At 43.8% G+C, this 24,474-nt stretch overlaps 1 protein-coding gene across 1 annotated transcript in view; it reads right to left on the bottom strand.

Moving 5' to 3' along the window:
- Positions 1-24,474, bottom strand: part of LOC142101993 (class I histocompatibility antigen, F10 alpha chain-like) — a 39,528-nt gene that overhangs the window by 3,977 nt on the left and 11,077 nt on the right. Inside the window, exons 2-6 of the mRNA XM_075186496.1 lie at positions 23,434-23,694; positions 17,125-17,403; positions 7,958-8,230; positions 5,931-6,038; positions 1,754-1,789 (exon numbers count right to left, since the gene is read on the bottom strand). Of these exons, the coding sequence (XP_075042597.1) occupies positions 1,754-1,789; positions 5,931-6,038; positions 7,958-8,230; positions 17,125-17,403; positions 23,434-23,694 (957 nt within the window). The remainder of the gene's footprint in view (positions 1-1,753; positions 1,790-5,930; positions 6,039-7,957; positions 8,231-17,124; positions 17,404-23,433; positions 23,695-24,474) is intronic.

Below are 24,474 nucleotides of genomic sequence, written 5' to 3'. Positions count from 1 at the left end.
ACAGTTTGCTGCATGGGGAAGGATTCAATGCGGGACCAGGTGTAGGGGAAGAGATCTGTGAATTGTGAGCAGTATAATGTATAACTGTGGTAAATATAATGGAAAAAAGAGGAATGAAGCAGAGAAGCTGCAGGTATTGTTCTGTTCTAACACAATGTAGATCATTTATGAAGCGCAAAATTGCCAAGATGCAGCACAAAATGCTCTTTGGTTTTGCTATGTGCCTCAATTTGTATTAAAGCACATGGGATTGTGAAACAAGATGGAGCCATTTACAGAGGAGCAGAAGTTTGCACAGACAAATGGGAGACGTGTGGCTGGGTAGGGGCATTACTTGCAAAGTAGAGAGTAAGTGCACTGGTCCTTGTTGAGAAATGCAAAATATTTAATATTTCAGACCAAGATTATTGAAATGAGATAAATTGATGGGAAAGGCTTATTTTTAGGGGCATTTCTTGAGGTGCAGAAGAACCCATGGCCATTTTTTCGCTGGTGTCTTCCGGTCTACTACTATATTATTAATGGGTTGCATTTTGCGCTTTCACATAAAATTTCACTAGAGAAGTGCATTTATCACTCCGAGCAATGTTATAAAAAGCTTTACACACACAAAAGAGATACAGAATAAAATGGTCCCAATTTAACCTCATTCTGGCATCAGCAGGAAAAATGTCTGGATCTGTAATAATATATGAATGGAGCAAGCAGTCTAAGCCCCTTTATATGGGCACAGATATAACTCGCTTATTTCTTTATATTATTATTATTATCGTTTATTTGTAAAGCGCCACAAGGTTTCCGCAGCGCCGTACATGGTACAAACAGTAGACTATACAGGGTAAGACAATACAGAACAATAAACACAAAGTACCAGTATTTCAGAAACTCCAGGCCGGCAGATACAGTAGAGACGGAGCGGAAGAACAGGTGAGGAGACAGGAGGGAAGATGGGCCCTGCTCATACGAGCTTACATCCTAAGGGAGGGTAAACAGAATCAGGTACATAAGGGAGCCAGTGAAAAAAACGGGGAGAGAGAAAGGGGGCAGGGGAGAACCAGAAGAGGTGAGAGGTTAAGTGGATGGTTGGTAGGCCTTAAGGAACAGGTGAGTTTTAAGAGCCCGCTTGAAGGAGCACAGATTGGGTGAGAGACGAATGGAGCAAGGGAGGTCGTTCCAGTGCAGGGGGGCAGCACGGGAGAAGTCTTGGATTCTAGAGTGGGAAAAGGTGATCAGAGTGGAGGAGAGGCGGCGATCATTGGCTGAGCGCAGGGAGCGGGCGGGAGTGTGAATGGAGAGGAGGTTAGAGATGTAAGGAGCAGTAGACTGAGAGAGAGCCTTGTAAGTGGTGGTGAGGAGTTTAAAAAAGGATTCTGTAGGGGAAGGGGAGCCAGTGTAAGGAAAGACAGAGAGGGGAGGCCGAGGAGGAGCGGCGTGAGAGGAAGATGAGTCTCGCAGCCGCATTGAGTATAGAGCGGAGGGGGGCAAGGTGGGAGCAGGGGAGGCCATTAAGGAGAAGGTTGCAGTAGTCGAGACGGGAGATGAGAGCATGGATGATAGTTTTGGTGGCATCTTGAGAGAGGAAGGGACGGATGCGGGCAATGTTACGGAGTTGGAAGCGACAGGCTTGTGCAAGGGATTGAATGTGGGGGGCAAAAGAGAGAGAGAAGTCGAGAGTGACACCTAGACATAACACCTATAGCTCAGACACATGATACAATGCAGATGGGACAGCACAGATAACAATGTTACTTACTGGGGGTAGGAACATAAACATGGCCAGGATTCCTCCCTAAACAAACACAAGAGACTGAGTTAGGAACAGGAATCAGCAACAAACGTTTCTTCAATCCCTTCACATATGAGGTGTATGAACAGTGTCAGTCAGGGCTGTATTTCCAGCTGAATTCAGTCTTACACAATAATTGTCCTCACATGCTCAAACACTTACATCCAAATCCCCAGAGCTGGATTAAGGCTTTGGGGGGCCCGGGGCACTTAAGATAGGGGGGCCCCTAAGATCTAAAATTAATGCAGTGGTTCCCAAACTTTTGCAGTTTGCGGCACCCTTATAGAGTCTCCATAATTTTTTCAAGGCACCCCTCTAAAATAATTACCGAGCAGTACCGTTTTTTATAATTAGTCGGGTCAAAATAACGTAATAAGTATTTAGGTCAGGACGGACATACTTAGTAAGTTGTTGGCAAAAATAATACACATAAATCCAAGGGAAAATAATATTTTTATATATTTTTTTCTATTATATTTCTGTCAAAGAATAATTTACAGCTAACTCACTCTGTGCCCCTGCATCATCTCCACACACACTGTGCCCCTGCATCATCTCCACACACTCTGTGCCCCTCTGCGTCATCTCCACACACTCTGTGCCCCTCTGCGTCATCTCCACACACTCTGTGCCCCTGCATCATCTCCACACACTCTGTGCCCCTGCATCATTTCCACACACACTGTGCCCCTGCATCATCTCCACACACTCTGTGCCCCTCTGCGTCATCTCCACACACTCTGTGCCCCTCTGCGTCATCTCCACACACTCTGTGCCCCTCTGCGTCATCTCCACACACTCTGTGCCCCTCTGCGTCATCTCCACACACTCTGTGCCCCTCTGCATCATCTCCACACACTCTGTGCCCCTCTGCATCATCTCCACACACTCTGTGCCCGTGCACCATCTCCACACACTCTGTGCCCCTCTGCATCCACACACTCTGTGCCCCTCTGTATAAAACGCATGTAAAATAACGACATTGGGTATAAGGCTATAAGCCGGTGGTTCCCAAACTGTGCGCCGCGGCTCACAGGGGTGCCGCGGCGCTGTCTCAGGGGTGCCGCGGGCCAGCCATAATAAAAACAAACAGAAACACTTACCAATCCACGCGGCGCCGGGACCCACCATCCTCCTCTCTCACGCAGCTGTCATATCAGTGACAGCCGCTGCGTGAGAGAGGAGGATGCTGGGTCCCGGCGCCGCGTTGATTGGTAAGTGTTTCTGTTGGTTTTTTTTATGGCTGGCGCGCAGCAGAGGGGGCAAAGTGAGAGAGGGCAGAGGAGAGGGACAGAGGAGGCAAAGTGACAGCGTGACAGGAGAGGGACAAAGGAGGCAAAGTGACAGCGTGACAGGAGAGGGACAGAGGAGGCAAAGTGACAGCATGACAGGAGAGGGACAGAGGAGGCAAAGTGACAGCGTGACAGGAGAGGGACAGAGGAGAGTGACAGGAGAGGGACAGAGGAGAGTGACAGCGTGACAGGAGGGGGACAGAGGAGAGTGACAGCGTGACAGGAGAGGGACAGAGGTGGCAAAGTGACAGTGTGACAGGAGAGGGACAGAGGAGGCAAAGTGACAGTGTGACAGGAGAGGGACAGAGGAGGCAAAGTGACAGCGTGACAGGAGGGGGACAGAGGAGAGGGACAGCGTGGCAGGAGGGGGACAGAGGAGAGTGACAGGAGAGGGACAGAGGAGAGTGACAGTGTGACAGGAGGGGGACAGAGGAGAGGGACAGCGTGACAGGAGGGGGACTTAGGAGAGGGACAGCATGACAGGAAGGGGACAGAGGAGAGGGACAGCGTGACAGGAGGGGGACAGCGTGACAGAGGAGCTGGGACAGCGTGAGAGAGGGCAGAGGAGGGGGACAGCGAGAGAGAGGGCAGAGGAGGGGGACAGCGTGAGAGGGCAGAGGAGAGGGACAGAGGGCAGAGGAGGGGGACAGCGTGGCAGATGAGCTGGGACAGGGTGACAGAGGGCAGAGGAGGGGGACAGCGTGACAGAGGGGGCAGCGTGAGAGAGGGCAGAGTGTCTGGATGCAGTGGGGGCAGAGTGTCTGGATGCAGAGGGGGCATTTTTGCATACAACTAAATAAGCATTTCTGTCCTGACCTAAATATTTATTACAATTTTTTGACCCAACTACTTCTAAAACAGGACTGCCCGGTAATTATTTTGGAGGGGTGCCTTAAAAAAATTATGGAGACTCTAAGGGTGCCGCGAACTGCAAAAGTTTGGGAACCACTGCTATAAGCATTGACACATCTATATCATCTACAGCCCACAGTATGACACTTACAGCTCTCCCAGAGGGGCTCGCCTAAGTTGTCTGCATAAGACAAATCATTACTTACACAAACTAAAATACTGTACATTAAAGCAATCATCAAAAGCCCACATTAAAAATACCATTGATAACGTACACTAAAACTAACAATTATACCGCACGCTAATACTAGCACTGATACCGCACGCTTAAACTAGCACTGATAATGCACGCTAAAACTAGCACTGATACCGCACGCTAAAACTAGCACTGATACCACACGCTAAAAATACAATTTATAATGCACATTAAAAATAGCAATGATACCGCATATTAAAAATAGCAATGATACCGCAAATTAAAAATAGCAATGATACCGCAAATTAAAAAAAGCAATGATACCGCAAATTAAAAATACCATTGACAATGCACATTAAAACTAGCAATGATACCGCACATTTAAACATAAAAAATAAACATTGATAACGTAACACCAATTTTGACTATATATGTGTGTGTAGCTATGTATATCTGTGCATATTTATGTGTCATATATATATATATATATATATATATATATATATATATATATATATATATATATATATATTGTAATAATCATGCAGGACCCTCTATTTTATTAATCATTATTAAAGTTATTATCGAAGCCTGCCACTTATATTAAAGCTTTAATTAGACTACATAAATGTGTATATAAATAAATATAAATATAAATTATACATAATGTATTACAATTGTATTCGAACTTTAATATAACTGGACGGCATCAGTAATTACTTTACTAATGATTAATAAAATATAATCTGCAACTCAATTTGCTCTACCAGCCTAATATTAATGTTTAATGTATATTTATTAAACCACTACTGATAAAATAAATAATCATATTTAAGAAGACCCCTCATAGCATGATTATTGCTTGATTAAATATGTAAAATGTAGCCAGAAGATAGATTTTATATATATATATATATATATATATATATATATATATATATATATATATATAATGTACTCATACTATTATAGGTGGCAACATTTTACATATTTAATCAAGAAATACCCATGTTATTAAGGGTTTTGTATATATATTTAGTTTTAGACTAGTATAATTTTTTTTCACTCACCTGCTGTCTCTGGAGTCTTCATGCCGAGGAGGAGCTGCTGCATCTGCACATGTGCAGCAGCTCCATTTCGGCCATTTTAGATATTACAGCAGCCGCGGTGCTGCTAAGATAGAGTGGGCGCACATCGCGAATTGTCAGCTGTCAGATGGCCGTGGTTGCTGTCAGTTGCTGTTAGACAGCAACTGACAGCTAATTATCAACAGGAGAGGTAATGTGGGCGGTGAGGGGGGGGCGCCAGCCGCGGAGAGAGGGGGGCCTGGTGCGATTGCTGTCAGTATATTACTGACAGCAGATGAAGTCATACGGGCGGCGGGGGGCCCTCAGAGAGAGGGGGGCCCGGGGCACATGCCCCCTGTGCCCCCCCCTTAATCCGGCTATGCAAATCCCCCCTCTTATAATTTTACTGAAAAAGTAGGTGGTTATAAAAGACTAAGCAACAAAACTAAAACTGAAAGGAACAGAAGCTGCCTGCTGAACAGTACTATAGTAGATGTGTGTCTCTGTATGGCTGTAAGCGCGCATCTCTGTACGGCTGTATTCACGCATCTCGGTATGGCTGTAAGCGCACGTCTCTGTGCGGCTGTATGCCCGCGTCTCTGTACGGCTGTATGCGCGCGTCTCTGTACAGCTGTATGCGCGCGTCTCTGTACTGCTATAGATATGAGTCTAGTTTGCCACTAAGGTAAATACATCCCTGTTGTTTCTGTTTATCATCCTGTAAATGTCACACTCACCTGAGTGTTTCCTGTATAGAATGATTCCAATAACAGCAGCCAACACTAGAAGAACAGTAATAACGCCACCAATAATCCCAGGGTATGAAGGGCCATTGTCCTTAGGATCTAAAAGTGAAACATGTAGGAAATATGAGATGTGAGAATCCTATCTATTTAGGGATGGTAATCAGACATTTATATAGTAACACAGAAGGTGTCTTGTGGTATCTGGCACCAAGACATTAGCAGCAAATCTTTTAAGTTTTGTAAGGTGCGAGATGCGGCCTCCATGGCTCCTACATGTTTTCCAAGCACATCCCACAGATGCTCGATCATATTGTGTTCACTGGTACTCAGTTGACCCAGGTCTTGTACACGTAGATATAATGACTCACCAATATGACTACAAATGGCAACCAAAGTAAATATGAGAGGTCAGATTGGCCAAATAATACACAAGGGACAAAACAGTACTAAATCATCAGGAAAAAACTGAAGTCAAAACAATGGTCTGTAACAAAATGGTCATCGTGCTGGCAGCTCTCAGGAAAGAATCATTAGTCTTGAGAGGACTGGTTGTGAGATACAAGCTGAAGTCAAAGGATTGGAGAACGTAGAATAGTGATGGACGTAACCAAAGTCAAGGGATTTGAGAGGTAGAACAGCGTGGGTCGAAGCTGAGGTGGAAGAATTGGAAAAGGTAAATGTACAGTCAAACAAAACAAGTCTTCTTCAAAGTACAAGCAGAGACCTTTTCACTGACAGACTGATTGTTGATTAAAGATAGCTGTGCAGCAGTCCAGGTGAGGTGACAAGCTAGATTGCTGTTCTAGCAGAGTGCTGATTACGGGAATTGAAAGAAGGTATTTATAGCTGTCATTGTGAACAGTTTTCTGACAGCTGTCACCTGGAACTAGTGTTATGAAACCTTACAGTGAACCCAACTTTAAGAACAGACTGTCAAGCACAGGACCCACTGATCACCTGGTTGGGTCCGGCGCTCCCACCTACCTCTGACCGCCACTCTCCTCTCTCGGCGGATCCCCGGATACCCTAACAGAGGATTTTATATATCCTAATACTGTAGTTCTATTTCTATTTTGGCAGATGGCTCAGATACCACACTCCTGCAGTTTGGCAGGTGGCTCAGATACCACACACCTGCAGTTTGGCAGGTGGCTCAGATACCACACTTCTGCAGTTTGGCAGGTGGCTCAGATACCACACTCCTGCAGTTTGGCAGGTGGCTCAGATACCACACACCTGCAGTTTGGCAGGTGGCTCAGATACCACACTCATGCAGTTTGGCAGGTGACTCAGATACCACACTCCTGCAGTTTGGCAGGTGGCTCATATACCACAATGCTGCAGGTTGGCAGGTGACTCAGATATCACAAAGCTGTGGTTTGGCAGGTGACTTAGATGCCACAAAGCTGTGGTTTGGCAGGTGACTCAGATACCACACTCATGCAGTTTGGCAGATGACTCAGATACCACACTCCTGCAGTTTGGCAGATGGCTCAGATACCACACTCCTGCAGTTTGGCAGATGGCTCAGATACCACACTCCTGCAGTTTGGCAGATGGCTCAGATACCACACTCCTGCAGTTTGGCAGGTGACTCAGATACCACACTACTGCAGTTTGGCAGGTGACTCAGATACCACACTCCTGCAGTTTGGCAGATGGCTCGGATATCACACTCATGCTGTTTGGAGGCTCAGCTCTCTTTCTACATTCCATACTGTGAAATCCTATCTGGGCTAGGAAGAATTCAATTGCAACTAATCAGGACCAACTTAAAACAAATAAGAATTAGAATTAACTCAGACAGAAGCATATTACAGTAGGCAGAATATTCTAGAGGGAAACTCTACTACACCTGTATGAAATGAGCATTTTAAAAAGCATTAATACAGTAATATATAGAGATCTGACAGATTGTTTTTATTGTTTTGAGTGATAACTGGTACAATACAGAATGTAAGTACTGGGCTCCAATTCAGAGTTGCCCTAAAATTGCCCCATGTATGGCCGACACTCACCCCACAGGACACTGAGCATCTCCTCCAGGCTGCTGTGATCCACATAACAGGAGTAACTGTCCCCATCCCTGGGTATCACTTCCACAGTGACTCTGGTCTGATAGGTGCCGTCAGGGTTGGGGAGGATCTGTTGAACTTCATCTGAGAGAACCTCGTCTCTCCCATTCCTCATCCACTTCACATCCACATCACGGGGGTGAAACCCATAGACCAGACATTGGAGCTTTGTGTTATCACCTGACTGGTGACCTGAGACCTTCACGTCTGGGCGAACTGAGAGGAAGATACAAATATTACAGAGAATGATCTAGTGACAGCGTCAATCAGTGTTCTACATGTGAGAGCGCCGTGTGTACATGTGAGCGCTGTGTGTACATGTGTGAGCGCCGTGTCTACATGCGAGAGCGCCGTGTCTACATGCGAGAGTGCCGTGTCTACATGCGAGAGTGCCGTGTCTACATGTGTGAGCGCCGTGTCTACATGCGAGAGCGCCGTGTGTACATGCGAGCGCCGTGTCTACATGCGAGAGCGCCGTGTCTACATGCGAGAGCGCCGTGTCTACATGCGAGAGAGCTGTGTCTACATGTGAAAGCGCCATGTCTACATGTGAGAGTGCCGTGTCTACATGTGAGAGCGCCGTGTCTACATGCGAGAGCGCCGTGTCTACATGTGAGAGCGCTGTGTCTACATGCGAGAGAGCCGTGTCTACATGTGAGAGCGCCGTGTCTACATGTGAGAGCGCTGTGTCTACATGCGAGAGAGCCGTGTCTACATGTGAAAGCGCCGTGTCTACATGTGAGAGTGCCGTGTCTACATGTGAGAGCGCCGTGTCTACATGCGAGAGCGCCGTGTCTACATGCGAGAGCGCCGTGTCTACATGCGAGAGAGCCGTGTCTACATGCGAGAGCGCCGTGTCTACATGCGAGAGCGCCGTGTCTACATGCGAGAGCGCCGTGTCTACATGCGAGAGAGCCGTGTCTACATGCGAGAGCGCTGTGTCTACATGTGAGAGCCGTGTCTACATGTGAGAGCGCTGTGTCTACATGTGAGAGAGCCGTGTCTACATGTGAGCGCTGTGTCTACATGTGAGAGCGATGTGTCTACATGTGAGCCTGAAGTGATGGACGTAGGAAGTACACTGGCTGCATCTTATTCTCTCATGTGGTGCGAGTCGCTCTTCTGCTTCCCACTCAGTCACTCACATATCTCTCACTGACCCTGTTCTCTATCATGTAACTGGATACATGTTACGGTGCTGGTAGTTACAGGTCTGATAGTCAGAGCAGGCCTGTACACGACCAGATGCTGAGTCTACTAGGTTCAGAATAGGGAGGCAAGACACGATGTAGTTCTTCAATACTTCAATGAAAAACATATATATATATATATATATATATATAAATATGCAGATGATGATATGCAGATGTCAATTAGCCACGGCGGAGCGTGACAAGGTGGTAAACACAATAGCAGTCTATTCACAGCACAGATGATAATATGCAGGTGTCCAATAGCCACGGCGGAGCGTGACAAGGATAAACACAATAACAGTCTTGTTATATGCACATGAACAGACTTGCAGCAGGCTGTGAATCAGTAGAGGCACAATAGAGAGAAAACAAAGTCTTGGTAATATGCACAAGATGATACTTGCAGCAGGGAAATCCCAGTAGAAGTGCTCCAGCACTAGATAGAGAACTGAAACTCATACACAGGAAGACACAGGATACACAGGAGTCCAAGGAATCAGGCTAGCAACAAGTTGCACTGACAGTCAGCAGATGTCAGTGCTGAGTTTAAATAGAGCAGGTAAAGTGACCACGCCCTGAGGGTGAGTCATGTGATGCACAGAAAAACAGAGCAGACAGGGAAAGTAACAAAACCTGGTCATGATTGTTACAATATTCCCTGTGCTCTGCTTCCATTAGTCTTATACTATGTGATACCACTGACCTGTTCTCTATCATGTAACTGGATACATTCCCTGTGCTCCGCTTCCTTTAGTCTTATACTATGTGATACCACTGACCTGTTCTCTATCATTTAACTGGATACATTCCCTGTGCCCCGCTTCTATTAGTCTTATACTATGTGATACCACTGCCCTGTTCTCTATCATGTAACTGGATACATTCCCTGTGCCCTGCTTCCATTAGTTTTATACTATGTGATACCACTGACCCTGTTCTCTGTCATGTAACTGTTATGGTCACCAGTGCGGCATAAACTTGTAGAAGGGGTAGAGGTGTTCACCTTTAGCAGTCACCTTTCCTGTAGAGACTGGTTATGCTCGCAGGTACTCGGATGCCCCCAGGACTTATGCTCAGAGTAGTACAAGTTTATGCTTACACGGCGGCGCACAGGTACAGGAGATAATGCACAGAGTAGGATAGGCTAGAGATCTGCGGACTTGACAGAGTACTGGTGGAGATGTCAGGTACCAGCAGGGTCAGGGTCACAAGCACTGGTTCAGCATCCGGGTACAGGCAGAAGGTCAGGGTCACAGGCAATGGTTCAGAGTTCTGGTACAGGCAGAAGATCAGGGTCACAGGCAATGGTTCAGAGTCCGGTTACAGGCAGAAGAACAGGGTCACAGGCAATGGTTCAAAGTCCCGGAACAGGCAGAGGTCATACACGTGAAAGCAATCCAAGGAATTAACACCAATTCAAACACAAGAGCAGTTAGCAGTACTGTGGCAGAATGCTATAAGCGGCAGTGAGGCTCAGTCTGACTGCCCGCCGTGTGACAGTACCCCTCCCTTTAAAAGGAGGGCATTGCACGCCCAATGTTGGGCTTCATGGGGAACCTCTTGTGAAATCTCTTCAACAACAGAGGCGGAAGAATTTCGGAGGTACGCACCCAGGAGCGTTCTTCAGGGCCAAAACCCTTCAAGTCCACCAAATACTTCATTCCGCCTTTGTAGTACTTGGGAGTCCAAAATCTGCTTGAGTTCAAACCCCTCCTTCATGAATTTTGGGAATGGTGGAGGAGGATACAGATGAGAAGCGATTAATAATCAGTGGTTTCACCAGGGAAACATGGAAGGAATTAGAAATATGGAGGGAGGCAGGTAGCCGTAATTTAAAGCAAACAGGATTGATGACTCAGGAAATACTGTAAGGGCAAATGAAACAAGAAGCGAGTTTCATACAAAGCACCTTGAGATGTATATTCTTGGTGGATAACCACACCCTATCTCCGACATTGAAGACAGGAACTACCCGTTGCCTCTTATCTGCCGACAGTTTGCAGCGGTTGGAAGATTTCTTTAGACAACTCCGTACTTGGCTCCAGATGGTGGAGAAACTCCGGTGTAAAGCATTAACAGCAGAGACCTGGGTGGGAGGGAGGAAGAGAAGGAGGGCAGCACAGTGGCCTAGTGGTTAGCACATCTGCCTCACAGCGCTGGGGTCATGAGTTCAATTCCCAACCATGGCCTTATCTGTGTGGAGTTTGTATGTTCTCCCTGTGTTTGCGTGGGTTTCCTCCGGGTGCTCCGGTTTCCTCCCATACTCCAAAAACATACTGGTAGGTTAATTGGCTGCTATCAAAAAAAATTGACCCTAGTCCCTCTCTGTCTGTCTGTGTGTGAGTGTGTGTCTATATTAGGGAATTTAGACTGTAAGCTCCAATGGAGCAGGGACTGATGTGAATGAGTTCTCTGTACAGCGCTGCGTAATTAGTGGCGTTATATAAATAAATGATGATGATGATCCATAGACAACAAAAAAGGGTGAAGTAGTGGCAGACTCATGAAAGGCATTATTATGGGCGAATTCGGCCCAGGGTAGGAGGGCAGAAGAAAACATCCTGAGGTAAGTCTCTAAATCTTGGTTAACTAGTTTTGTCTATCCGTTGAAATGAGTATGGTAAGAGGAGGATAGATTCAGTTTAATCCCTAGAAGTTAACAGACAATGGTCCAAAACTTTGACATGAACTGGACGCCTCGGTCTGAGACTATTTCGGAGGGACAGCCATGCAGCCGAAATATCTCCTTAATGAAGTGAGATGCCAAAACCGGAGAGGACGGAAGGATGGAAAGAAGGATGAAATGGGCCACTTTAGAAAACCGGTCCACCACAACCCAGATGGTGTTACATTTCTTGCTGGGGGTAGAAGATCCTTAATAGAGTCCATACTGATATGGGTCCAAGGTTCCCATGGAATGAGTAAAGGAAGGAACTGGCCGAAGGGAGTCTGGCGAGAAGACTTATGTTGAGCACAAGTACTACCGGAGGAAACAAAATCCTTAACATCGGAGTGTAGACTTGGCCTCCAGTAGTTTGGTAGTTTTACAGGCCCCAGTGTGATCAGTGAAATGAGAAGAATGGAAGTACTTCAGGAGTCTTTTGCAGAGACCAGGGGAAACAAAGGTCTTTCCAGGTGGAGGAGTAGTAGATTTGAGCAACGTGGAGGATAAGAGGCATTTGGGGTCCAGGATGGGGCGAGAAGGAACGCCCTCCAATATAGTGTCCGAAGGAAACGCACGAGAGTGCGTCCGCTTTCTTATTCTTCTCCCTAGCATTGAAGGTTATGCAAAGGTCAAAACGGGAAAAGAGACTGACCACCGAACCTGCCTGGGATTAAGGCATTGTGCTGAATGTAGGTATAATAAGTTCTTGTGGTCAGTGAAAATAGTAACCGGGTGTCAAGCACCCTCCATGAGATAACACCATTCGGTAAGTGTTGCTTTGATGACAAGTAACTCTTTGCCTCCGATGGCATAATTCCTTTCTGCAGGGAGGAAATTCCAGGAGTAGAAGGCACAAGGGTGAAACTAATATCGGGGTGAGTTCTGCAAAAGGACTGCCCCAATGCCCGCATTAGAGGCATCGAACGCCAGAAAATATGGTAAGGAGTGCAGATTGTTTGAGGACAGGTGCTGAGGCGAAGGCGTTCTTGAGAAACTTGAAGGTCTCCAAGGTGACTGAAGACCAAGATTTGTGATTGGAACCCTTCCAGGTGAGTACCACAATGGGGGCCACAATGGTGGAAAAGCCTTTGATGAAACACCTATAATAATTAGCGAAACCCAGGAAATGTTGAATGGGCTTGACGCCAAGCGGAAGGGGCCAATCCAGATTTGCACTAACTTTATCTGGGCATTCGTAATCCAGAACCAGACACAATGTAACCAAGGAAAGGCATTTGTGGAAGTTCGAAGAAACACTTTTCAAGTTCACAAAAGATTTGGTTTTGGCGTAACCTGGAGAGGACTTCTGCTACATGGAGACGGTGGGAGGAGATATCTTGGGAAAATATCAAAATGTTGTTGAGGTAAACGACTGCACACACATGGAGGAGATCTCTAAATATTTCATTTACGAAACTTTGAAATACAGCGGTGGCATTATAGACCAAACGGCATTACAAGGTATTCGTAATGGCCGTCGCGTGTAATAAACACCGTCTTCCACTCATCCCCCGATCCGATTCTAATGAAATTATAGGCTCCACAAAAATCTAGTGTAGGGAAGATTTTGGCTCATTTGATACTATCGAAGAGCTCCGTGATGAGTGGAATGGGGTAACAATTTTTGATGGATATAGCGTTGAGCCCCCGGTAGTCTATACATGGCCTCAAAGAAACGTTTTTCTTCTTCACGAAAAAAAAAACCTGCACCCGCCGGCGAGGAGGGTCTGATGAAGCCCCATTGGAGATTTTCTTTGACATACTCAGACATGGCCAGTGTATCGGGTAAAGACAAGGGGTAAACTCGGCCTCGGGGAGGAGTCTTACCCAGCTGTAATTCGATGGGACAGTCCCACGGTCAGTGAGGAGGTAGATGATCCGAACGGATTTTATCGAAAACGTCCAAAAACGAAAGGTACTGATTGGGCAGCCTCGTGGACTTAGATTCGGGTAAGGTGGAGATGGTTCCGAGGGGTTGGATACGGGTGTGGCATCCACGAAAACAGGCAGAACCCCAAGACAGAATCTGGGAAGTGGTTCAATCCATTCGGGGAGAATGCCGTTGGAGCTACGGCAAGCCCAGGATGAAAGGAGTAGTGGTTAAAGGCAAGACATGGGGGTATATTTACTAAGCTGCGGGTTTGAAAAAGTGGGGATGTTGCCTATAGCAACCAATCAGATTCTAGCTGTCATTTTGTAGAAAGTACTACATAAATGAAAGCTAGAATCTGATTGTAAATCTAGCCCATGGAAATCTCGATGACTTGGAGAGTGATAGTTTGAGTACAAAATTCTACTGTTTCATTAGCTATGCGGAACCCATCGATGGCCGTAATAGAAACAGGAACCTCCAGGGGTACAACGGGTATGGAGCCCTGCAAAATTAAGGAGAGTGAAATAAAATTCCCGGCTGCTCCAGAGTCTAAAAGAACGGAGGTGTGAATGGAGCCTGAAGGCCCGTGGAGAATGACAGGAAAGAAGCAGATTTTAGGAATTTCAAGAGAGGGAGAGGTTTTAGAGACACCTAATCTGATTTCTCTGGAGCAGGTTCGGGCCTGGCGTTTCCTGATCTCTTAGGACAGGCATTTAGCAGATGATCAGGATCAACGCAATATAACCATAATTTGTTCTTAAGTCTCCTGACACCTTCTTCTGGGGTCAGATGAGAACGCTCTATTTGCATGGACTCATCTTCAGATAACGGGTGAAGAAAGCGAGGTGCTAATTTGACCACAGGACATCGGGAAGTATCCTTTTCAGAAAACCTTTCACGAAAATGGAGGTCCACTCGATTACATAGGGATACCATGGCATCTAAGTTGGTGGGAAGTTCCTGCGAGGCTAGGGAATCTGTTAATTTTGTCCGAGAGGCCTTGCCAAAAGGTGGTCACCAAAGCGTCATTATTCCAGCGAAGCTCAAATGATAAGGTCTTGATGTGAATGATGTATTGAGCCACTGAACTGGCTCAATCCTTGACGGAGAATACTGGATGCTGCAGAGGTAACTCGCCCGGGCTCATCGAAAATTTTATGAAATGCAGCAATGAAAGCTGCACTGACTGCAAGAAGTAGGTCATCCCGCTCCCAAAGGGGGGTGCCCAAGCTGCCACCTTGGATCTTTGAGTTGGGAAATTTTGTGGCTGTAACTCAAACTGTAGATTTAGAGTCCCCATCGAACTTAGAGGGAGCAGGAATCCGTAAGATAGAGGTAGAAGCTGAGGGCGCCTCTGGAGCAGGAGGATCTCCCACAGGGGCAGCAGGTGGCGTCTGCAAAGAATCCATGTGAGCAGAGAGGGTCTGGAAACACTGTTGATGTTGGACTGTGTCTTGCTGTTCTACTCGGTTGACCAAGTGCTGGAGCATATCTTTGGCTGGCGGTTCCCCGGCCGGATCCGACATGGCATGTTCTTGTTGTCACGGTTCAGGAGTTTGGATCCTAGGTTTGTCTAGATTTGCACTACCCCTAGTGAGGCGATATTCACCAGGTACCGCTGCAAGTTGGTTTGGCCTTAACTGTGTCTATTAGGCAGGTCGCGGCCCTCACTAAGAGTACCAGGCGAAACCTTTTAGGGAATATACAGAAATGGTCAGTGATTACAGACCGCATAGGAGAGGAGAACACGCTAGGAGATAAGATTTGATGGCAGCAGGTAACACAGGAATGCAGATACAGCTAGAATGCACGGAGGCATATAGTCGCGAACTTCAGGTAACACAGGAACGCTGATACAGCTGAGTGAGGAATAGTCTGCGGACTGCAGAGTTACCACTGGGATGGTGGAGAGTACATGGAGTTATTACAGTTGCGGACTTCAGGTAACACAGAAACACTGATACAGCTGAGTGAGGAATAGTCTGCACACTGCAGAGTTACCACTGGATGGTGGAAAATACATGTAGGTATTACAGTCGCGGACTTCAGGTAACACAGGAACAGCTGAGTGAGGAATGATCTGGGGATTGCAGGATTTCCAGTTGCAGAAGGGAGCCAGGTTCACCACCTAAAGGAAGGTAACTAAAAGAACAGGCACCGGATGTTAGGAGAAGGCGCCTTATAAAGTTGGAGCCAAAATGAACCAGCCAATAGGAGGAGAGCAAAGGAAATAAATAGATTGGGTCTGCACATGCGCAGATCCGAAAGGAAGATGGCGGCGGCCGAGACAGATTGCGGCAGTCAGCGAGGACCAGGTAAGTGTGCTGGGCGCCTGGTGCGCAGTGCGACTGCCCGGTGTATGACAGTACCTTAGAGAAACGCAAAGATTAAATCGGACGCTGCTGTGTGCGCTCGAGCTTGGCACACCCTTACTGTACATTAACTACGTGCATACGATAATTCCCCCTCCCGTTCCAGACCTGAAAGTATAGGCTGTAGTAAGGGTACTTTGTGCTCGAAGATTAATTGGTTGCTGCTGCGTTCTCTGGCGTCTGGTTCCTGTCTGGGCAGGCGCAGTGTGATTTTTCGCGAAATATGGCACGTATCGGAATTTACATGCCCCAATGAATCAGGCCCGTTGGATGTATGTGCAGGTCTGGAATAAGAGTTAGGAACTGTAGGCTGTATCTAGGGAAGCAGAGACTATGGCTTTTCTCTGCACAACGTGTGACAAACGTTGTCAGTAGAAAGAAACAATGAACTGAGGAATTCTGAAAACTAAACTGATATGGGTTTAATTAGGTTGTGCAACTTTTAAAGCAAACTGTGGATAGGGGGATGAAATGTAGGTGAGTTGATAAAGACAATGGGCCTGATTCATTAAGGAAAGTAAAGCAAAAATAATAAGTAACTTTGCACCTTTGCAAAACCATGTTGCATTGGAGGGGGAGGCAAATTTAAAATGTTATGGCATATTTATAGTTGGGGTAAGGCATGTTCTAAAGCAACTTTAAATTTCAGTGTACAAATAAAGCTATCAAGTTTGTGTGCTACATGAAAAAACAGCCAGTATTTAACTTATGTGCAAAATAATAAACTAATTTGCACCCCTTACATTGTAACATGGTTTTGTCCAGGAGAAAACTTACTATTTTTTTTTGCCTTACTTTCCTTAATGAATCAGGCCCACTGTGTATACTGTGTGGTGTCACCTCTCCTCTCTAGATCATCTCTCCCATTGCTACACCACTGAATACATGCCATTATAATGTAATGAGACACATGAGGAAATGATCAGTATAACTGATAGGAATGTATGATGATGTGTAATATAATGTAATACAGGTATAAAGATACTGTGTATAATGTGTGGTGTTACCTCTCCTCTCCAGATCATCTCTCCCATAGTCAATGTATTCCTTCAGCCACTCAATACAGATATTCTCCAGATACTTCTTGTGCAACTCCACCACTTGTTCTCCTGGGCTGTTCCATGTCTGTGTACTGAACTGAGCCTCATGCATGGTGGGGATATAAAGCCATCTCTCGGTGTCCAGGGACAGAAAATCTCTCCCGTCAAATCCCATCTGATATAACACTCCGATTCCACCGTCATCTCTAAGCTCACAGCCGTACATCACCTGGACAAAATGGAAACCTGCACACAGCACAGGAACATGTTACACAGGAGTAAAATGTTCGGTGTACAGCAATTTGTGTGTCACTTATAAAATATGGTATGTATGACGTCACACTTGTAACATTTTAGTAACACAGTAACAGATCGAAAAGGAGCAAGATGGGAACGGGGGAGGCCAGTGAGGAGAATGTTGCAGTAGTCGAGACGAGAAATAATCAGTGAGTGGGTAAGAGTTTTGGTGGCATCCTGGGAGCGGAAGGGTCCGATATGAGCAATGTTGCAGAGCAGGAAGCGGCAGGATTAGGCAAGAGATTGAATGTGAGGGGCAAAGGAGAGGGCGAAGTCAAGAATGACACCCAGGCCACGGAGGTGGGGAATGGAGGAAAGAGTGGAGTTGTCAACAGAGATAGAGAGGTTGGGAAGGGAGAAGGCTCTTGATGGAGGGAAGACAATGAGTTCAGTTTAGGCCATGTTAAGATGAGAAAGCGTACGGACATCCAGGAGGAGATGGTGGCGAGGCAACTTCCCTCCCCAGTGATGTATTTTGCCGCAGCGGTGAAAGACATCACTTCCATGACTGACCGGCTTGTATATACTGCGTATGTGCAGATTAAAAGTGCGGAGAGATTATGCTTAATGCCATCTTTGAGCTTTTTGCTGCTTGATAAATAGCTTTCCAGATAGATATCTGGACAGCTGTACTAAGCACTAAGTTAGTCGAATAAATCTATGACGTTATTGCTTTGATACAAGGACCTGATACTTAAAGTTGCCATATTCAGGCGGAAACAGAGGTTTCCATATGATTTTGGGTAAAAATATGCTTAATAAATATGCTTAATAAATAGACCCCTAAAACACAACTAAAGAGAGCAACTTGAGCTTTAATATGGTGTAGGTATTCTTAAGAGACAATTTATTGAATTGGTATTTATTAATATAAAAGTATATTAAGTGTTCATAAGATGATGGATGTTTCTACAACATGCAGTATCCCACATGCTTGTACTAATTTGTACAGTCATGTGTTAGGATGTATATTAGCAGAGGGTGGCTGGGCTGGGGGGCACCTGCCCCCCGGGCCGGTCCCATAGTGGGCTACCTTGGGCTGGGTCACCTGCATTTTTTTCCCTTTATAATGTCCCTGATAGGCTGCTGAGTTGAGTCTTGGCCCCTTGGATAAAATTTGTCAGCCCTCCCCTGTATATTAGAAATTTGTAGAGATATATCAGAGGCTGTGACTCATGGATACTTTATGTCCTTAGACCTACAATAGAAGCCAGCACAGATGACGCTTCCAGCTTAATAAATAACAAGGGATGGGTAGAATGATGTAAGAACAGACTTGTCTCTTTAGAAAACTATTTTGTTAAAAAAAAATCAATTACAAACGCCCAGATCAGTGCAATAAGTGTAGTGTGTATACAGTGTAGTGTGTATGTTATGTGTGTATACAGTGTAGTGTGTATGTTATGTGTGTATACAGTGTAGTGTGTATGTTATGTGTGTATACAATGTAGTGTGTATGTTATGTGTGTATACAGTGTAGTGTGTATGTTATGTGTGTATACAGTGTAGTGTGTATGTTATGTGTGTGTATAGAGAGTAGTGTGTATGTTATGTGTGGATACAGTGTTGTGTGTCCGTTTTGTGTGTATACAGTGTAGTGTGTATGTTATGTGTGTATACAGTGTAGTGTGTCCATTTTGTGTAATGTAGTGTGTATGTTATGTGTGTGTATACAGTGTAGTGTGTATGTTATGTGTGTGTATACAGTGTAGTGTGTATGTTATGTGTGTGTATACAGTGTAGTGTGTATGATATGTGTGTGTATACAGTGTAGTGTGTATGTATTGTGTGTATACAGTGTAGTGTGTATGTTATGTGTGTATACAGTGTAGTGTGTATGTTATGTGTGTATACAGTGTAGTGTGTATGTTATGTGTGTATACAGTGTAGTGTGTATGTTATGTGTGTGTATAGAGAGTAGTGTGTATGTTATGTGTGGATACAGTGTTGTGTGTCCGTTTTGTGTGTATACAGTGTAGTGTGTATGTTATGTGTGTATACAGTGTAGTGTGTCCATTTTGTGTGTATACAATGTAGTGTGTATGTTATGTGTGTGTATACAGTGTAGTGTGTATGATATGTGTGTGTATACAGTGTAGTGTGTATGTATTGTGTGTATACAGTGTAGTGTGTATGTTGTGTGTGTACACAGTGTAGTGTGTATGTTATGTGTGTGTACACAGTGTAGTGTGTATGTTGTGTGTGTGTGTATACAGTGTAGTGTGTATGTTATGTGTGTGTGTATACAGTGTAGGGTGTGTTATGTGTGTGTGTGTGTATACAGTGTAGTGTGTGTGTGTTATGTGTGTGCAAAATGTGTATGAATATACAGTGTAGTGTGTGTTATGTGTGTATACAGTCTAATGTGTATGTTATGTGTGTGTATACAGTGTAGTGCGTATGTTATATGTGTGTATACAGTGTAGTGTGTATGTTATGTGTGTGTATATACAGTGTAGTGTGTATGTTATGTGTGTGTATATACAGTGTAGTGTGTATGTTATGTGTGTATACAGTGTAGTGTGTATGTTATGTGTGTATACAGTGTAGTGTGTATGTTATGTGTGTATACAGTGTAGTGTGTATGTTATGTGTGTGTATAGAGAGTAGTGTGTATGTTATGTGTGGATACAGTGTTTTGTCCGTTTTGTGTGTATACAGTGTAGTGTGTATGTTATGTGTGTATACAGTGTAGTGTGTATGTTATGTGTGTATACAGTGTAGTGTGTATTTTATGTGTGTGTATAGAGAGTAGTGTGTATGTTATGTGTGGATACAGTGTAGTGTGTATGTTATGTGTGTGTATAGAGAGTAGTGTGTATGTTATGTGTGGATACAGTGTTGTGTGTCCGTTTTGTGTGTATACAGTGTAGTGTGTATGTTATGTGTGTATACAGTGTAGTGTGTATGTTATGTGTGTATACAGTGTAGTGTGTATGTTATGTGTGTATACAGTGTAGTGTGTATGTTATGTGTGTGTATAGAGAGTAGTGTGTATGTTATGTGTGGATACAGTGTTGTGTGTCCGTTTTGTGTGTATACAGTGTAGTGTGTATGTTATGTGTGTATACAGTGTAGTGTGTCCATTTTGTGTGTATACAATGTAGTGTGTATGTTATGTGTGTGTATACAGTGTAGTGTGTATGATATGTGTGTGTATACAGTGTAGTGTGTATGTATTGTGTGTATACAGTGTAGTGTGTATGTTGTGTGTGTACATAGTGTAGTGTGTATGTTATGTGTGTGTACACAGTGTAGTGTGTATGTTATGTGTGTGTGTGTGTGTGTGTGTGTATACAGTGTAGTGTGTATGTTATGTGTGTATACAGTGTAGTGTATGTTATGTGTGTGTATACAGTGTAGGGTGTGTTATGTGTGTGTGTATACAGTCTAATGTGTATGTTATGTGTGTGTATACAGTGTAGTGCGTATGTTATATGTGTGTATACAGTGTAGTGTGTATGTTATGTGTGTGTATATACAGTGTAGTGTGTATGTTATGTGTGTGTATATACAGTGTAGTGTGTATGTTATGTGTGTATACAGTGTAGTGTGTATGTTATGTGTGTATACAGTGTAGTGTGTATGTTATGTGTGTATACAGTGTAGTGTGTATGTTATGTGTGTGTATAGAGAGTAGTGTGTATGTTATGTGTGGATACAGTGTTTTGTCCGTTTTGTGTGTATACAGTGTAGTGTGTATGTTATGTGTGTATACAGTGTAGTGTGTATGTTATGTGTGTATACAGTGTAGTGTGTATTTTATGTGTGTGTATAGAGAGTAGTGTGTATGTTATGTGTGGATACAGTGTAGTGTGTATGTTATGTGTGTGTATAGAGAGTAGTGTGTATGTTATGTGTGGATACAGTGTTGTGTGTCCGTTTTGTGTGTATACAGTGTAGTGTGTATGTTATGTGTGTATACAGTGTAGTGTGTATGTTATGTGTGTATACAGTGTAGTGTGTATGTTATGTGTGTATACAGTGTAGTGTGTATGTTATGTGTGTGTATAGAGAGTAGTGTGTATGTTATGTGTGGATACAGTGTTGTGTGTCCGTTTTGTGTGTATACAGTGTAGTGTGTATGTTATGTGTGTATACAGTGTAGTGTGTCCATTTTGTGTGTATACAATGTAGTGTGTATGTTATGTGTGTGTATACAGTGTAGTGTGTATGATATGTGTGTGTATACAGTGTAGTGTGTATGTATTGTGTGTATACAGTGTAGTGTGTATGTTGTGTGTGTACACAGTGTAGTGTGTATGTTATGTGTGTGTACACAGTGTAGTGTGTATGTTATGTGTGTGTGTGTGTGTGTGTGTGTATACAGTGTAGTGTGTATGTTATGTGTGTATACAGTGTAGTGTATGTTATGTGTGTGTATACAGTGTAGGGTGTGTTATGTGTGTGTGTATACAGTGTAGTGTGTGTGTGTTATGTGTGTGCAAAATGTGTATGAATATACAGTGTAGTGTATGTTATGTGTGTGTATACAGTGTAGTGCGTATGTTATATGTGTTTATACAGTGTAGTGTGTATGTTATATGTGTGGATACAGTGTTATGTGTCCATTTTGTGTGTATACAATGTAGTGTGTATGATATGTGTGTGTATACAGTGTAGTGTATGTTATGTGTGTGTATACAGTGTAGGGTGTGTTATGTGTGTGTGTATACAGTGTAGTGTGTGTGTGTTATGTGTGTGCAAAATGTGTATGAATATACAGTGTAGTGTGTGTTATGTGTGTGTATACAGTGTAGTGTGTATGTTATGTGTGTATACAGTCTAATGTGTATGTTATGTGTGTGTATACAGTGTAGTGCGTATGTTATATGTGTGTATACAGTGTAGTGTGTATGTTATGTGTGTATATACAGTGTAGTGTGTATGTTATGTGTGTATACAGTGTAGTGTGTATGTTATGTGTGTATACAGTGTAGTGTGTATGTTATGTGTGTGTATAGAGAGTAGTGTGTATGTTATGTGTGGATACAGTGTAGTGTGTATGTATGTTATGTGTGTATACAGTGTAGTGTGTATGTTATGTGTGTGTATACAGTGTAGTGTGTATGTTATGTATGTATACAGTGTAGTGTGTATGTTATGTGTGTGTATAGAGAGTAGTGTGTATGTTATGTGTGGATACAGTGTTGTGTGTCCGTTTTGTGTGTATACAGTGTAGTGTGTATGTTATGTGTGTATACAGTGTAGTGTGTATGTTATGTGTGTATACAGTGTAGTGTGTATGTTATGTGTGTATAGAGAGTAGTGTGTATGTTATGTGTGGATACAGTGTTGTGTGTCCGTTTTGTGTGTATACAGTGTAGTGTGTATGTTATTTGTGTATACAGTGTAGTGTGTCCATTTTGTGTGTATACAATGTAGTGTGTATGTTATGTGTGTATACAGTGTAGTGTGTATGATATGTGTGTGTGTATACAGTGTAGTGTGTATGTATTGTGTGCATACAGTGTAGTGTGTATGTTGTGTGTGTACACAGTGTAGTGTGTATGTTATGTGTGTGTACACAGTGTAGTGTGTATGTTATGTGTGTGTGTGTGTGTATACAGTGTAGTGTGTATGTTATGTGTGTATACAGTGTAATGTATGTTATGTGTGTGTATACAGTGTAGGGTGTGTTATGTGTGTGTGTGTGTGTGTGTGTGTGTGTGTGTGTGTGTGTGTGTGTGTGTGTGTATACAGTGTAGTGTGTGTGTGTTATGTGTGTGCAAAATGTGTATGAATATACAGTGTAGTGTGTGTTGTGTGTGTATACAGTCTAATGTGTATGTTATGTGTGTGTATACAGTGTAGTGCATATGTTATATGTGTGTATATACAGTGTAGTGTGTGTGTTATGTGTGTATACAGTGTAGTGTGTATGTTATGTGTGTATATACAGTGTAGTGTGTATGTTATGTGTGTATATACAGTGTAGTGTGTGTGTTATTTGTGTACACGGTGTACTGTGTGTCTCACCTCCAGTCTGGTTAAAGCGACTCATCGCTGTCTTCAGTCTGCGCTGGTATGCAGTCTCAGTGCGTCTAGCAATCTTTGTCTGTCTATCCCAGTACTCCGGTCCCTCTTTATTCATCCACGGAGCCACAGGATGTAAGATATGAGACTCACTGTTATAATTCACAATCTGTTGATCATCCACATATCCAGCTATAGAGAACTCAGGCAGCCCCGATCCTGTACCTGAGACCCCCGTCAAATAATACTGTAGAGTGTGACTGTCTGAGAGAGACAGAGACTGTTACATATCACATTATACACAGGAGAACTGACCACATCCATGTAAAAATCATGATATTACATTTATGTTATACTATAATAATAATAACCACAACAGGTAACGTAACATATACTACTGTAGAGAGAGAGAGTGTCAGGCATATAAATACATATACAAAATAATGTAGATTAGTCTTTGTGACATTCGTGGTATAAATTAATTGTATGGTTAATAACCAGTGGCAAGCACTGCAGAATGTATAATACAAACAGTTCACTGCCACGTGAGCTTACAATCTACAGGGTCTATTTATTAAGATGCGATCAACCATAAAAACGAAGAAAACTGCATTTTTCCGTAAAACATCTATCGAATAATTTATGAAGGGTTCAATACTGGAGAAATCATAGGCTGCCAGTAAATAGCAAAATCAGTCCATGGAGGAGTGGGGTCTGCGCTGGGGCTCCCAGAATAACCCGTCATGGTAAACTGCAGCGGTGATTAAATATGTATCCCTGAGGTCTGCATATTAATTGACATGACAGGACTTTAATAAATAGACCCATAATGGAAAAGGGAAACCTGAAGCTGTTGGTGACACATTTATAGATCAAGCTGCAGCATTTATATATATATACATTGGGTGTAAAATAAGAAAAGCATTTCTATGTAATTTTTTTCACATTTCAGAATGGCATCTTTTTATTTATCGTCAGACTTTGGAAAACATCATATTGTGATCTAATTTCTTTGGAAAACTGTCTCAACTTATACAGCAACTT

The sequence above is a fragment of the Mixophyes fleayi genome, chromosome 9 (genome assembly GCF_038048845.1).
Source record: "Mixophyes fleayi isolate aMixFle1 chromosome 9, aMixFle1.hap1, whole genome shotgun sequence".
NCBI lineage: Eukaryota > Metazoa > Chordata > Amphibia > Anura > Limnodynastidae > Mixophyes > Mixophyes fleayi.
The sequence above is the reverse complement of the archived record's forward strand: the minus strand, read 5'-3'. Positions and strand labels throughout refer to the sequence as shown.